This window comes from Eleutherodactylus coqui, chromosome 3, assembly GCF_035609145.1.
Source record: "Eleutherodactylus coqui strain aEleCoq1 chromosome 3, aEleCoq1.hap1, whole genome shotgun sequence".
NCBI classification, from domain to species: Eukaryota; Metazoa; Chordata; class Amphibia; order Anura; family Eleutherodactylidae; genus Eleutherodactylus; species Eleutherodactylus coqui.
In genome coordinates, this window is record NC_089839.1 from 259835095 (window position 1) to 259850942 (window position 15848).

The 15848-nt window shown below is 47.1% G+C and overlaps 1 protein-coding gene across 1 annotated transcript in view; it reads left to right on the forward strand.

Moving 5' to 3' along the window:
* The window catches only part of BRDT (bromodomain testis associated), a 44779-nt gene that overhangs the window by 13471 nt on the left and 15460 nt on the right, over positions 1-15848 (forward strand). Inside the window, exons 2-7 of the mRNA XM_066595001.1 lie at positions 2512-2649; positions 3084-3228; positions 4249-4254; positions 4821-4954; positions 11355-11402; positions 13347-13706. Of these exons, the coding sequence (XP_066451098.1) occupies positions 2512-2649; positions 3084-3228; positions 4249-4254; positions 4821-4954; positions 11355-11402; positions 13347-13706 (831 nt within the window). The remainder of the gene's footprint in view (positions 1-2511; positions 2650-3083; positions 3229-4248; positions 4255-4820; positions 4955-11354; positions 11403-13346; positions 13707-15848) is intronic.

Consider the following 15848-nt stretch of genomic DNA (forward strand, 5'->3'; position numbering starts at 1 on the left):
GTTACAAGACCCAACTTCTTTTGTATTTGGCAGAACATATTACTGCCGTATTTGGACGTAGGTTACCGCCTCCGATAGCGGGTTTTAACGCATTCTGATGGGTGATGAGGTGCGCTAATCGCGGTACAATAGAGCAGAAAGCGCACAATAATCTCGGCATTAGAAAACACTGCAATCAAGCGCAGGTCTGCGAGGCTCCATTGAAATCAATGGTAGCCTTGTACTGCGATTACCGCGGTGCTTTGAACGCCGCAGTAATCACGGTAAAAAAACAGATCTGTGGGTGTGGCCTGAGGCCTCTCGCATACACTATTTTTTTCAGAGTTTAACGCTGCGTCTTAAGCACAGCGCTAAATGCTGTAAACCGCCTCCATTGATTTTAATAGGGCTTCTCAGACGAGCGTTTAAACGCAGCGCTTTTAACGCCGTGTTTTTCCAGCACTGCTTGTTCTATTTTCAGTCATTTCAGCGTTTTTTAAATGCGTTGCGCCTATTGTTATGACTATAATGAGCGCTGTCAAAAATGCCTGTCTACGCAGCGTTTTTACAAGCGCCTGTGTGAGAGTGGCCTAAAGGTGGTATACCATCAGCTGATCTTACCAGGGAAGCTGCATGGTACTCAGTAATATCCATATGGCCACTATCACACATGTGCTTTTTACCTCGGTGCTTTGATCGCCACGTAATTGCGGTAGAGCGCTCCCATTGATTTCAATGGGGCCTTGCAGACATGAGTTGGAAAAACGCTGCGATTTTTGAGCATATTTTGCTGAGTTTTTGCACTTTAACGCACTCCATCGCCCATCACAATGACGGGTGCGTTAAAGACCATTGTCGGACGCGGTAACTTGTGTCCGAGAACAGAGTTAGCATTGCGGCAAAACACTGCAATCATAATCTCTGCGTTTTGCCGACATTGTGTGTGTGTGTGAGAGTTGCCTAAGTAGAGTATAGTGAATAGAGGTGAGCAAGTATACTCACTAAGGTACATTACTCGAGCGAGTAGTGCCTTAGCCGAGTATCTCCCCGCTCGTCTCTAAAGATTCGGGACCGGCGCGGGTTACAGGTGAGTTGCGGTGGGGAGCGGGGGGGGGGGGGGGGGGGAGAGAGAGATCTCCGTTCCGCCCCTCTCTCCCCCGCCGGCCCCTGAATCTTTAGAGACGAGCGGGGGAGATACTCGGCTAAGGCACTACTCGCTCGAGTAATGTGCCTTAGCGAGTATACTCGCTCATCTCTAGTAGTGAACTTTGGTTCTGCTAATCACACGAGAAAAACAATGGACTACAGTCTTACAGACTTCATATTTAATGTATGCAAAACTAGGGCTGCTGTTTTGTTCTTGTTATATAAATTTACTTTTTATATTAAAACAAAAAGTGTATATAATCCATTAGGAACCACATAGACCTAATACATAGCCAACCAAGACTGTCAATGCAACCACATTGAAGCAATGCTCTGCTTGCAAATAGAATGGCCATCAGAGCAGGGGATTTGCGTATGCTCTAATGGACTATATGGACAGGGGATGCCCAGGGGGAGCAACTTCTTTTAAGCAATAACTGTACAGATGTAGCAGTGACAAACCCTACAGCTGGCTTGCTGTGTTAATAACGTAGGCATGCTACAGGATGTTATGCTGTTTGGTACAGAAATGGCATAAACTTGCCATCTTATCTCCAAACATATAAATAAAAAAAAGAAATAAAAAGTTATCCCAAATTCATATGGTATTGATAAAAACTACAGTCTGCCTAGAAAAAGCAAGCCCTGACATTGACCATTTTCAGTTGAAAAATATAGTTTTTGGTCTTTAGAATATGGCAAAACAAAGCTATTTTTGTTTTTTTAAGTCCTAAATATAGAATTTATACAAACCTTGGCTTTTGAGCCCCATAAACTAAGTTATTAGGCTCAAAGTTGAGGGAATGGGTGTCCAGGGCGGTATCTTTCATACTCACTGAGCGCCCCATTCCAGCACCTTGTCCCCGCGCAATCAACGTGCGCTAGCAGCTTGATACATTCTGCACAGACATCTCCCATTCATCTCTATGGGAATTGAGTGCGCAGAAAGAGTTCAGCAGCTGGCGCACACTGACCACTCGAGGAGTATGAAATATGCCTCCCTGGACTCCCTGTTCTCTTGCCTTTTGAGGTCCATAAAAGACAACAGAAACTGTGTGTGATGGGATGTTTTCTATAGCTAAACTTTTTTAAAGTGGTTGCCCAATCAGCAGATCCATAAGTCCTGCGAAGAGCAGCTCTCGCCACAAAATGGGAACACAACTGGTGAACATTAAATATCCATTTTGAAGTTGGTTGTCTGTACGAACCTTATTAGATGCCTACTTACCACCCCAACAATTTCTTTAATGCTATATTACCGTATAATAAAGTGTATGATTATGTAAAAGTTTGTTACTCCCTCCCGGCCATCCAGAGTATTCGATAGACCGGTATCTGCAACCGGGCCAGATCGTTGTTATATCATGTTTATTACTCTATTTGCAGGATTATTATCAAATTATAAAGCATCCAATGGACTTGAGCACAATAAGGAAGAGACTGGAATATAATTATTACCCAAGGGCTCAGGACTGCATGCAAGATTTCAATACCATGTTTACGAATTGCTATGTCTATAATAAGGTAAAGTCCTCCTAAAGAAGTTATTGTGCACCTCATGAAGACAAGACATTTTAGCCATTTGGTGCCTGTTAGAGCAGGGGTGTAACTATAGAGGGTGCCGGGCCCAGGAACCTTAGGGCGCCCATAGGGCCTCTCTTCTCCATATAGGGAGCCCAGTACTATGAATAAAGCATTATAGTTGGGGGCCCTGTTACAGGTTTTGCATTGGGGCCCAGAAGCTTCAAGTTATGCCTCTGTGCAGCATGGTTTAGGTATGGGTACGGGTACCGATACAGATAGAGGGGGGGCCCCAGCTCACCTTTTGTATCCGGGCCCCTGAGCTTTTAGTTACGCCCCTGTGTTAGAGCTACATGTTGGTTTGCCAGAACCATAGGCAATGTTAAACTTTTTATTTATGTTCTGGAATGAATATCCACACATGCAATATATTGCAGCCTGGAGATGATATTGTCTTAATGGCTCAAGAACTGGAAAAAGTGTGCATGGAGAAAATTGCTGAAATGCCCCATGAAGAAATTGAATTATCTGTTGTTGGAAACAGGAGCGTTAATAGCAAGATCCGAACATCATCTGAAGGAGGTAGGTAATCATCTGAAGGAGGTAGGTAATCATCTGAAGTGAGGCGAAAACATTGAGCTTCACAGCAGATCTTGAAACCCATCTGCTTTGAAATCGCTGCCTGCAAGAGACCTGACTGATGCAGTGTAACTACCTTGTGTCTTGTTGCTCTGCTCAGGCTTGCCATGCTGTATGGCCTGTGACATGAAATTTTCTTCCAGAACTTCACCTTTTGTAGCAGAGTTTGGGAGTTCCTCATCCAGTTTCAAGAATCCTACATCTTTCTGTTTTAGTTAATGACAATATTTCAACCTACAGGTGTATGATTAACCCCTTAGTGACCAAGCCTGTTTGCGCCTTAGTGTCTAAGCCAAATTTTGGAAATCTGACGTGTCACTTTAACATAGAATAACTCTGTAAAGGTTTTGCATATCCAAGTGATTCTGACATTGTTTTTTTTGCCCCATATGGTACTTCATTTAGGTGGTAAAAACAGACCAATAGAATTTGTGCATATTTATTGAAAGCGCCACAATTGGGAAAATTAAAAGAAAAAAAGTTTTCACATTTTGAACTGCAATATCTCAAATAGGTCCAAACATACTGTACACATTTATGATAAAATATATATTTCCATCTGTTTACTTTATTCTGGAAGCACAAACTTTAGGGTGCATTCAGACGACTGTATATCGGCCGGGTATTCACGCCGACCGATATACGGTTTCTCTCATCTGCGGGGGGAAAAGGCTGGAAGAGCCGGGAGCAGTGCTCTAAGCTCCTGGATGGGGCGGAGCTAATTCCCAGAACTTTCCTCCTTTCAGAGCTTGGTTGCCAGTGTAATTCGATCGAATTATATACCAAGAACCTTGCATTTAATGTGGTTAGACTATGTACTCACACAGGTGGTCGTGCGCAGTACACCTTTTCTTTATATTTTCCGCTCTGTCACTGAGTGATCTCTCTGTCTCGGTCTTTGTTTCTCTCTCTCTTTCCCCCCGGGATGTCGCTCCTCTTCCTCCATCTTCACCTACATGGAAGCTGAAGGTGCTTCCATGTGGGTTTGTGTTAGCACTCTGTAGCAGGCAAGATGGATCTCTCTTCCCACTCTCAATCACTCCTATTTATACCTTCTGTCATACCACATGACAAGACAAACTGCTACATTTGCATGCAGGCATGATTTTATTAACATTAACCTCTCAAGCCCTGAGTGTGAGTGTTGCAGCTGTGCAACACTCACACTGGATATGACAGGACAAGCTTTGCACAATGCATCTACATAGGACAAAACATGTAAGACATTTATGGAGGGGACCAGAATGGTGTTCTGGGCCACTGCATGTGTGTCTGTGTGCAAATTATATTGGGTTTAATAACTATTTGGCCAGAAAATGTCTGAATGCCTGACTTCTGCAATCCTCTTGGAAAAGCAGGAGGGTGGGCATTCAGATACTCTCTCCCTGCTCATTGGACCAGAGACAGAGTAATAAAGAATGGGAAGTGAGGGAAAGTAAGTGCAGGACAGTGAGATACTGGCAGAATGGAAGGCATGCGACACGTCCCCTGCCTGAAAGATTTGGTATAATTATCCTCTTCTATGTTTATTTCAGAGTCCAAAGATGATACAGAGCACACGTCTGTTCCCAAGAAAAAAGCACCTTCTCAAAAACTGCACAGAAATCCATTTCCGCGGCCTGTTATTGCAATAATGCCACAGAAAACTACCCTTGTTCCTTTATCTATTGTCCAGCCTATACAGACTGCACCCACCAGCCCTGTAACCAAAGTAAGCAATGGCTTCATTTTTTTTTTTTTTGTTTCATAACTTAACACAACCTTTTGCGTTGCTGTAACTATCGCATAAAACAGATAATCTTCATGTCACGCAGTCTGTTTGTGTTTTTTTTAAAGTGAGTCTTTCTGGTCTTCTCTGCTCTTCTGAAGGCAATATAGGATGGAGGGGAAGCTGCTGAGAGTGCAGATATATTTGTTTTCTATAGTTTAATTCCGTTTTAAATATCATTGCTCATAGAGAAGACCCGTAAGCCCTACAGCTCCTGCCACACTCACAGGGAGTTACAGCTTTTCCTATATCCAGGGGAACTAGGTCTTGCAGATTTTCTCTACAAGTCTTGGCAGCATTTAAGCTACACTGAATCATGTTCTATAAAATGCAATATACACTAAGGCTGGGGTCACATGGGACCGAAATCTTGCAGAATAACCGCACTGAAATACGGCGAGATTTCCGCAGGATTTTGGAGCAGCTTTGCCACCTGTATTTTGCTGTGGTGGCCATCTCTCCCCATAGAGAGGAGAGAGGCAGCTGCGGAAACGGGGAAAGAATTGACTTGCTGTGTCTTTGAATTCCGCGCAACATGTCAATTTCAGTGCGGCATTGCCGCAGCATGTGGTTGAGACTTTTGCAAATCTTGTCCCCTTTGCTGGCTAATCCCGGGATAAAAAGCCGCGGGCAGTATGTCCGTGCAGAAAGCATGCACAGGAATTCTCCCAGCCTTAAAGGCCATGGTTACTTTTTTGGAGGGAGATTTTTTTTTCTGCTTAAATGCATGTATTTTGAGCTAATCATTTTTGCTATGTGTTTTGATTACAAATTTTGCAGTTTTGGTCTTCTGCAGCTTCTACATATTGCTGTATATGCACACTGCAGTTTAAAGATCCTTTTACACGAATTGATGATTATTATCAATTATTAAAAAAATTGTTCGAATTTGAAAGTATTATCGCTCAGTGTAAACACTGCTAATGATTAAACGATCATTTGTTTGCTTATCTCCCTTTGTTCTTTTCATAGAAGAATGAAAATCATTAACACCAACCATTCAGTTCGCTGTACTAGTAAATAAGAATGACTGACTGAATGACTAAATTATCCTGTTTTAATTTTTTTTTTTTCTTTCATCTTTTGTGTTTAAACTGACCACCTGAATGAACTAGCAAACTGTGACATCATTCGCTTGGGCAAAGTATTATCGCTGCATGTAAAAGTACCCCCAGTCTTCGTAGGAGATCTGTCAATAATGCTGGGCTGACAGCTTGGTTTTCAGCACCTCTCTCTTCTCTCCTGCACTTTCTATCAACTAATTTATGACTACCACAAGGAAAATATGTTGTGGTTATAAATAAGCTGGTAGGAAGGTGCAGGAGGAGGAAGAGCTGAGAGAACTAAGCAATCAGATCAGCTTTCCTGAGAGATCTATTGAGATGCCGATTACAGTTTCTACATACAGTGATATTAGAAACTGCAAAATTTTGGAATGAAAACTATATTGCAAAAATGATCTTCACTTAAAATGAATGTATTTTGAGCGGACAAAGCATCCCCCCCCCCCCCCCCCCAAAAGTGTCTCTAGCCTTTGAAGTAGCAAAGTGCCATACCTTTAATCAGCTGATCAGCGGAGGATAGTTCACCATGACCTTGGTCCCAGAAAACGCCTTTAAGATCAATCCATAGTGTTACAGTCGTAGAGTAGCTCAGGACTCTGAGGGGAGTTCCAAGATCTTATGTTTAAGGCTGGAAAACATGCTGCTTTCAGTGGATGTTTTTGAGCCAAAACCAGAAGTGGATCCAGCAGGAAGGAGAAATAGAACTTGATAAGTACTGATTTATGAGAATTTTGTTTAGCAATAGAGATGAGCGAGCACCAAAATGCTCGGGTGCTCGTTACTCGGGACGAAATTTTCGCGATGCTCAAGGGTTCGTTTCGAGTAACGAACCCCATTGAACTCAATGGGCGACCCGAGCATTTTTGTATATCGCCGATGCTCGCTAAGGTTTCCATTTGTGAAAATCTGGGCAATTCAAGAAAGTGATGGGAACGACACAGCAACTGATAGGGCAGGCGAGGGGCTACATGTTGGGCTGCATCTCAAGTTCCCAGGTCCCACTATTAAGCCACAATAGCGGCAAGAGTGGGCCCCCCCCTCCCAACAATTTTTACTTCTGAAAAGCCCTCATTAGCAATGCATACCTTAGCTAAGCACCACACTACCTCCAACAAAGCACAATCACTGCCTGCATGACACTCCGCTGCCACTTCTCCTGGGTTACATGCTGCCCAACACCCCCCCCCCCCCCCGCACGACGCAGTGTCCACAGCGCACACCAAAGTGTCCCTGCGCAGCCTTAAGCTGCCCTCATGCCACACCACCCTCATGTCTATTTATAAGTGCGTCTGCCATGAGGAGGAACCGCAGGCACACACTGCAGAGGGTTGGCACGGCTAGGCAGCGACCATCTTTAAAAGGGGCGGGGCGATAGCCCACAATGCTGTACAGAAGCAATGAGAAATATAATCCTGTGCCTCCTCCATCAGGAGCTGCACACGTGGGCATAGCAATGGGGAACCTATGTGCCACACACTATTCATTCTGTCAAGGTGTCTGCATGCCCCAGTCAGACCGCGTTTTTTTATAAATAGTCACAGGCAGGTACAACTCCATAATGGGAAATCCGTGTGCACCCACAGCATGGGTGGCTCCCTGGAACCCACCGGCTGTACATAAATGTATCCCATTGCAGTGCCCTGGACAGCAAAGCTGATGTCAGGTTTAATACAGGTGGGCTTGGGCCCACACTGCATGCCCCAGTCAGACTGGGGTTCTTTAGAAGTGGACACATGCAGTTACAACTCCGTGTGGACCGACAGCATGGGTAGCTCCCTGGAACCCGCTGGCGGTACATAAATATATCTCATTGCAGTGCCCTGGACAGCAAAGCTGATGTCAGGTTTAATACAGGTGGGCTTGGGCCCACACTGCATGCCCCAGTCAGACTGGGGTTCTTTAGAAGTGGACACATGCAGTTACAACTCCGTGTGGACCGACAGCATGGGAGGGTCCCAGGAAGCCACCGGCGGTACATAAATATATCCCATTGCAGTGCCCAGCACAGCTGAGGTAATGTCATATTTAATGCAGGTGGGCTTCGGCCCACACTGCATGCCCCAGTCAGACTGGGGTTCTTTAGAAGTGGACACATGCAGTTACAACTCCGTGTGGACCAACAGCATGGGTGGCTCCCTGGAACCCACTGGCGGTACATAAATATATCCCATTGCAGTGCGCAGCACAGCTGAGGTAATGTCAGGTTTAATGCAGGTGGGCTAAAAATTAATAGGATTACACTGTAGGCGAGGGCCCAAAAAAATTGGTGTACCAACAGTACTAATGTACCTCAGAAAAATTGCCCATGCCCAACCAAGAGGGCAGGTGAAACCCATTAATCGCTTTGGTTAATGTGGCTTAATTTGTAACTAGGCCTGGAGGCAGCCCAGTTTAAAATTAAAATTGGTTCAGGTGCAAGTTTCAACGCTTTAATGAGCATTGAAACGTATAAAAATTGTTTACAAAAATTATATGACTGAGCCTTATGGGCCTAAGAAAAATTGACCGTTCGGCGTGATTACGTGAGGTTTCAGGAGGAGGAGGATGAATATAATACACAGATTGATTGAAGCTAAAAGGTCCCCGTTTTTGATGGTGATAGAGAACGATGCTTCCATCCGCGGGTGCAGCCTACATATTGTTTAGGTATCGCTGCTGTCCGCTGGTGGAGAAGAGAAGTCTGGGGAAATCCAGGCTTTGTTTATCTTTATGAGTGTAAGCCTGTCGGCACTGTCGGTTGACAGGCGGGTACGCTTATCCATGATGATTCCCCCAGCCGCACTAAACACCCTCTCTGACAAGACGCTAGCCGCAGGACAAGCAAGCACCTCCAGGGCATACAGCACGAGTTCAGGTCACGTGTCCAGCTTCGACACCCAGTAGTTGTAGGGGGCAGAGGCGTCACCGAAGACAGTCGTGCGATCGGCTACGTACTCCCTCACCATCCTTTTACAGTGCTCCGGCCCACTCAGCCTTGACTGGGGAGCAGTGACACAGTCTTGCTGGGGAGCCATAAAGCTGGCAAAGGCCTTGGAGAGTGTTCCCCTGCCTGCGCTGTACATGCTGCCTGATCTCCGCGCCTTCCCTGCTACCTGGCCCTCGGAACTGCGCCTTCTGCCTCTAGCACTGTCGGATGGGAATGTTACCATTAGTTTGTCCGCCAGGGTCCTGTGGTATAGCATCACTCTCGAACCCCTTTCCTTTTCGGGTATGAGAGTGGAAAGGTTCTCCTTATACCGTGGGTCGAGCAGTGTGTACACCCAGTAATCCGTAGTGGCCAGAATGCATGTACTGCAAGGGTCACGAGAAAGGCATCCTAACATGAAGTCAGCCATGTGTGCCAGGGTACCTGTACGCAACACATGGCTGTCCTCACTAGGAAGATCACTTTCAGGATCCTCCTCCTCCTCCTCCTCAGGCCATACATGCTGAAAGGATGACAGGCAAGCAGCATGGGTACCCTCAGCAGTGGGCCAAGCTGTCTCTTCCCCCTCCTCCTCATGCTCCTCCCCCTCCTCCTCCTCCTCCTCCTCCTCCTAGCATAGCAGAGGAATGGTGACGCTAATGATTGCAGCATCCCCGCTCACCATCTGGGTAGACTCCTCAAAGTTTCCAAGGACCTGGCAGATGGCTGCCAACCAGGCCCACTCTTCTGTAAAGGATTGAGGAGGCTGACTCCCACTACGCCGCCCATGTTGGTGTTGGTATTCCACTATAGCTCTACGCTGCTCATAGAGTCTGGCCAACATGTGGAGCGTAGAGTTCCACCGTGTGGGCACGTCGCACAGCAGTTGGTGCACTGGCAGATTAAACCGATGTTGCAGGGTCCGCAGGGTGGCAGCGTCCGTCTTGGACTTGCGGAAATGTGCGCTGACCCGGCGCACCTTTCCGAGCAGGTCTGACAAGTGTGGGTAGCTTTTCAGAAAGCGCTGAACCACCAAATTAAAGACATGGGCCAGGCATGGCACGTGCGTGAGGCTGCCGAGCTACAAAGCCGCCACCAGGTTACGGCCGTTGTCACACACGACCATGCCCAGTTAGAGGCTCAGCGGCACAAGCCTGCGGTCGGTCTGCTCTGTCAGACCCTGCAGCAGTTCGTGGGCCGTGTGCCTCTTCTCTCCTAAGCCGAGTAGTTTCAGCACGGCCTGCTGGCGCTTGCCCACCGCTGTGCTGCGCGACACCGACTGCTTGCAACGTGCTGCTGCTGCTGACACATCTTGATTGCGAGACAGAGGTTGCGTTGGAGGAGGAGGAGGAGGGTGGTTTAGGGGAGGAAGCATACACCGCCGCAGATACCAGCACCAAGCTGGAGCCCGCAATTCTGGGGGTGGGTAGGACGTAAGCGGTCCCAGGCTCTGACTCGGTCCCAGCCTCCACTAATTTCACCCAATGTGCCGTCAGGGAGATATAGTGGCCCTGCCCGCCTGTGCTTGTCCACGTGTCCGTTGTTAAGTGGACCTTGGCAGTAACCGCGTTGGTGAGGGCGCGTACAATGTTGCGGGACATGTGGTTGTGCAGGGCTGGGATGGGATGGCACATGGGGGAAAAGTAGTGGTGACTGGGAACTGAGTAGCGCGGGGCCGCCGCCGCCATCATGTGTTTGAAAGCCTCCGTTTCCACAACCCTATACGGCAGCATCTCCAGGCTGATAAATTTGGCTATGTGCATGTTTAACGCTTGAGCGTGCGGGTGTGTGGCGTCGTACTTGCGCTTGTGCTCAAACACTTGCGCTAGCGACGGTTGGACGGTGCGCTGACAGACATTGGTGGATGGGGCCGAGGACAGCGGAGGTGAGGGTGTGGGTGCAGGCCAGGAGACGGTAGTGCCTGTGTCCTGAGAGGGGTTGGATCTCAGTGGCAGGTTGGGGTACAGGGGGAGAGGCAGTGGTGCAAACCGGAGGCGCCGAACGGCCTTCGTCCCACCTTGTCGGGTGCTTGGCCATCATATGCTTGCGCATGCTGGTGGTGGTGGCTCCCCGGCTGATCTTGGCGCGACAAAGGTTGCACACCACTGTTCGTCGGTCGTCTGCACTCTCAGTGAAAAACTGCCAGACCTTTCAGCACCTCGGCCTCTGCAGGGTGGCATGGCGTGAGGGGGCGCTTTGGGAAACAGTTGGTGGATTATTCGGTCTGGCCCTGCCTCTACCCCTGGCCACCTCACTGCCTCTTCCAACCTGCCCTGCTGCTGCCCTTGCCTCCCTCTCTGAAGACCTGTCCTCAGTAGGCTTAGCAAAAGAGGTGGGGTCAGTCACCTCATCGTCCAGCTGCTCTTCCTCCGAATCCTCTGTGCGCTCCTCCCTCGGACTTACTGCCCTTACTACTACCTCACTGATAGACAACTGTGTCTCATCGTCATCGTCCTCACCCACTGAAAGGTCTTGAGACACTTGCCGGAAGTCCCCAGCCTCATCCCCCGGACCCCGGGAACTTTCCAAAGGTTGGGCATCGGTCACGACAAACTCCTCCGGTGGGAGAGGAACCATTGCTGCCCATTCTGGGCAGGGGCCCGAGCACAGTTCCTGAGAGTCTGCCTGCTCCTCAGAATGTGTCATTGTAATGGAGTGAGGAGGCTGGGAGGAAGGAGGAGCAGCAGCCAGAGGATTCAGAGTTGCAGCATTCGACGGCGCAGAATTCTGGGTGGTCGATAGATTGCTGGATGCACTTTCTGCCATCCACGACAGGACCTGCTCACACTGCTCATTTTCTAATAAAGGTCTACCGCGTGGACCCATTAATTGTGAGATGAATGTGGGGACGCCAGAAACGTGCCTCTCTCCTAATCCCGCAGCAGTCGGCTGCGATACACCTGGATCAGGAGCTCGGCCTGTGTTCACACCCTGACTTGGGCCTCCGCGTCCTCGCCCGCGTCCACGTCCTCTAGGCCTTCCCTCTACCCCTCAGCATGCTGTATTACCAGTAGTGCAGAAACAGAATGCTGTAATTAAATGTGCCGCTTATTGGCCTGTGGTTGGAGGCTGATTTCGCTTACAGAACGCACAGCAGAGCCAAGAAAGAATTTTGCGCAAGCCTGCGTATGAATTAGGACAACTACCCCCAGCAGAGACGCAGTACACTGAGGATGGTCACAGGCAGCCCAAATAGATTTTTTTTCCCAATTTTTTTCTTTGGAAAAGCCCACTGCCTATATAGACTGGATATGTCTTTCACTGTCCCTGCCTCACCACTACTGGCCCTGGACTATGTAAAATTACTGCAGACTGTTTCACTCTGGACAGGAATACAGCGGTGATCTAAGAGGCAACGCAGAGCAAGGAAAGAATTTTGCGCAAGCCTGCTGTAACACTTAGCTGGCTGCGTATGAATAAGGACAACTACCCCCAGCAGAGACGCAGTACACTGAGGATGGTCACAGGCAGCCCAAATAGATTTTTTTTCCCAAATTTTTTTGGAAAAGCCCACTGCCTATATAGACTGTATATGTCTTTCACTGTCCCTGCCTCACCACTACTGGCCCTGGACTATGTAAAATTACTGCAGGACGCAATGCTCTGGACGCAATGCTCTGCACGGCCGATATACAAAAAAAAAAAAGTGCAACACTGCAAAAAGCAGCCTCCACACTACTGCACACGGTCAGATATGGCCCTAAGAAGGACCGTTGGGGTTCTTGAAGCCTAAAATCAATCCTAACACTCTCCCTATAGCAGCTCCGGCATCAGCAGCACTTTCCCTGATCTCTGTCAGAATGCATCTGTGGCGAGCCGCGGGAGGGGCCGATTTATATACTCGGGTGACACCTGATCTCGCCAGCCACTCACTGCAGGGGGGTGGTATAGGGCTTGAACGTCGCAGGGGGAAGTTGTAATGCCTTCCCTGTCTTTCTATTGGCCAGAAAAGCGCGCTAGCGTCTCAGAGATTAAAGTGAAAGTAACTCGAACATCGCGTGGTACTCGTTACAAGTAACGAGCATCTCGAACACCCTAATACTCGAATGAGTATCAAGCTCGGACGAGTACGTTCGCTCATCTCTATTTAGCAACAAACAACAAATGGAAATTAAAATCGGGATGAGATTGAGATTTTAATTTTTGGTCAAATCGCTCAGCCCGGATGGCTGGATGGATATTAAATAAGTGTACTATGTTGGGACTGTGTGATATGGTTTGGTCAAGTTGCTTTGCATGGGATCTATTTTGCTTGGATATATACACAATGTATTAGCTGCATTAACTCAGTTGAATTTGTGTTCCTGTGTTTTATTAGGCCAAGAGAGGCATAAAGCGGAAAGCCGATACTACAACTCCTGCTGTCTCTCTTATTTCTACCTCCTGTGAATCCTCTCCTTTGGTACCTGGACCAACACCAATCCAGATACCATCAAGTTCTCAAAAGCCACAAGCTGACCCGTCCATCAGAGATCTTCCCGACTCTCAGCATCAAGTTGAAGCAGATATTCATAATCCACTATCTGAACAGCTGAAGCACTGTCATAATATACTTAATGAGATGATGTCTAAAAAACATACTAGCTATGCCTGGCCTTTCTACAAGCCGGACGACTCTGCTTGCGCCAACTTGCCTGGCTTTAGTGGCATTCTAAACTGTCCCATTGACCTGGGAACCATCCGAGTAAGTCCAGCAGGATACCGGGGCGTTCTAAGATTGCTGCGGGGGCTGTTGGGAGATTAGAATACGGAGATTTCCACTCTAGCATACAATACTTAAATTGATATGTTCAGTGTCAGACTGGGGTACCTAGGGCCCACCAGAGGAACGGATTCTGAGGGCCTATCTTCTATCTATAAAGTAATGATGAGTGTTCAGTTTTACTCTTAAATTATCACTGAATTGAAATGTTCAATATTGGGAAGTTCAGTTTTTCTTCAGTTTTAGACTGCCCAAAGACGAGCGTGTTAAATCTGCCGAACCGTGGGGTTTACTGACCGTAAGTACCAGCATCATGGGTCCCTATGATGCTGGTAGTTCAGCTCTGTAAATCCCACGGTAATACACATGGCTGTATTAGGGACTCAGAAATGTGGCGGTAATACGATCGTCTGTGGCCGGACCCAATATTTAATACATCAATATAGCCAGAAATCAGGGGTGTAACTATAGAGGATGCAGGGGATGTGGTTGCACCCGGACCCAGGAGCCTTAGGGGGCCCATAAGGCCTCTCTTCTCCATATAGGGAGCCCAGTACTATGAATAAAGCATTATAGTTGGGGGCCCCGTTCTAGGTTTTGCATTGGGGCCCAGGAGCTTCAAGTTACGCCTCTGTGCAGCATTGTTTAGGTATGGGTACGGGTACAGATAGAGGGGGGGCCCCAGCTCACATTTTGCATCAGGGCCCCTGAGCCTTTAGTTACGCCCCTGCCTGAAATGAATACATTTTGGTTTAGTTTTCTTTTTTTACAGCATTTGCCATGCAGGTTCAAATGTGTTGAATTTATTGTACAGGTTGTTACGGATGCGGTGATACTAAATATTTTTTTTCCTATTGTTTAAAGAAAAAACAATGAGGGGAATGTGTGCAAAAAGTGTTGTTTTTTCACCTTTTTTTTTTTTTTCTTTAATTTTTTTCTTTTTCATTACCTTTTTATGGCCCTATAGGATACTTGAAACAGTGATCACTCTGATAATTGCAGTACTTCACAGGCCATAGCAGACTCAGGGCCATTGTCTGGTGTTCGGTTGCTATAGCAATTCATTGGCCCTTTACGATTTACATGGTGGAGGGCCCAACCTCCGGAGTCCTTTACAGGCCGCAATTGACGTTAATCCTGGCATGTAAAGTGTTAACAGCAGGAATTGGTGTGCTCACCAATCCCCGCTGTTGTAGCAATTTTTTTGCCATCACTTTTTGCATTTGCAGTGTGGCACAGAAAGGGTAAAAAATTGTAGTGGAGAAACTAATAATTCTACAAATATGAAGCTAAATACAGACCTAATGGTCAGAATTTTTGTATTTGGGAGATATTTCAATACAGAAGTATGAATGGGGTGTTTATACAATTTTTTTTTTTTCTTAATGTTCCTAATGGGTGGGTATGCTGCAGAATTACAATCCGCAGCGTTCTGAAATTCCGGCTAAATTATTGAGTTTGTGATTTTTTTTTTTTCATCTAAATGGTGCAGAAAATATCCGCTGCTGATTTTAATGTTGCAGAAAAGCCACATTTAAGCAGCCTTTTCTGCATGTTTCTGCAGCAGAATTTAACATTGAGGTAATATAGAAGAACATAGTAACAAAGGAAACGCTGCATAAACTAATCAAAATCGCACTAAAATCTGCGCAGAAAAAAAAAGCATCATAAGCTGAGAAAAACCCCGTGAAATCTGCAACAAATAGCCACTTTGTCTTACGGATTTCAGGGCGGTTTATCAACTCCCCTGCGGAAATTCCACAGCGTATGCGTTTTGTGTGAACATAGCCTAAGGTCCCCTGTCCGTGGGGGTTGCGGTATCCCGCGGCGAATTTCAGCCGCGGGAGCAGAAGCCGGCAGACTCTTCTCCGCAGGTCAGCCTATCTGACGGAGCAGAGAATCGCAATGATTCTCTGCTCGTGGACACGGGGCCGGCGCTTTCCATAGCAACGCTACGGAAAGCTTCAGCCAGCGTGATTCGCCAGCGATTTTTACCGCCAGCGAAATCACTGCTGTGGATAGGGGGCCTAAGACTGACTGACTGAATTTTTTGGTAGGTTAGGTACATAGTTTTCAGATTGAAATACACTTGTTTATGGCTTTTGCTAAGTGTTCTATTTCTAT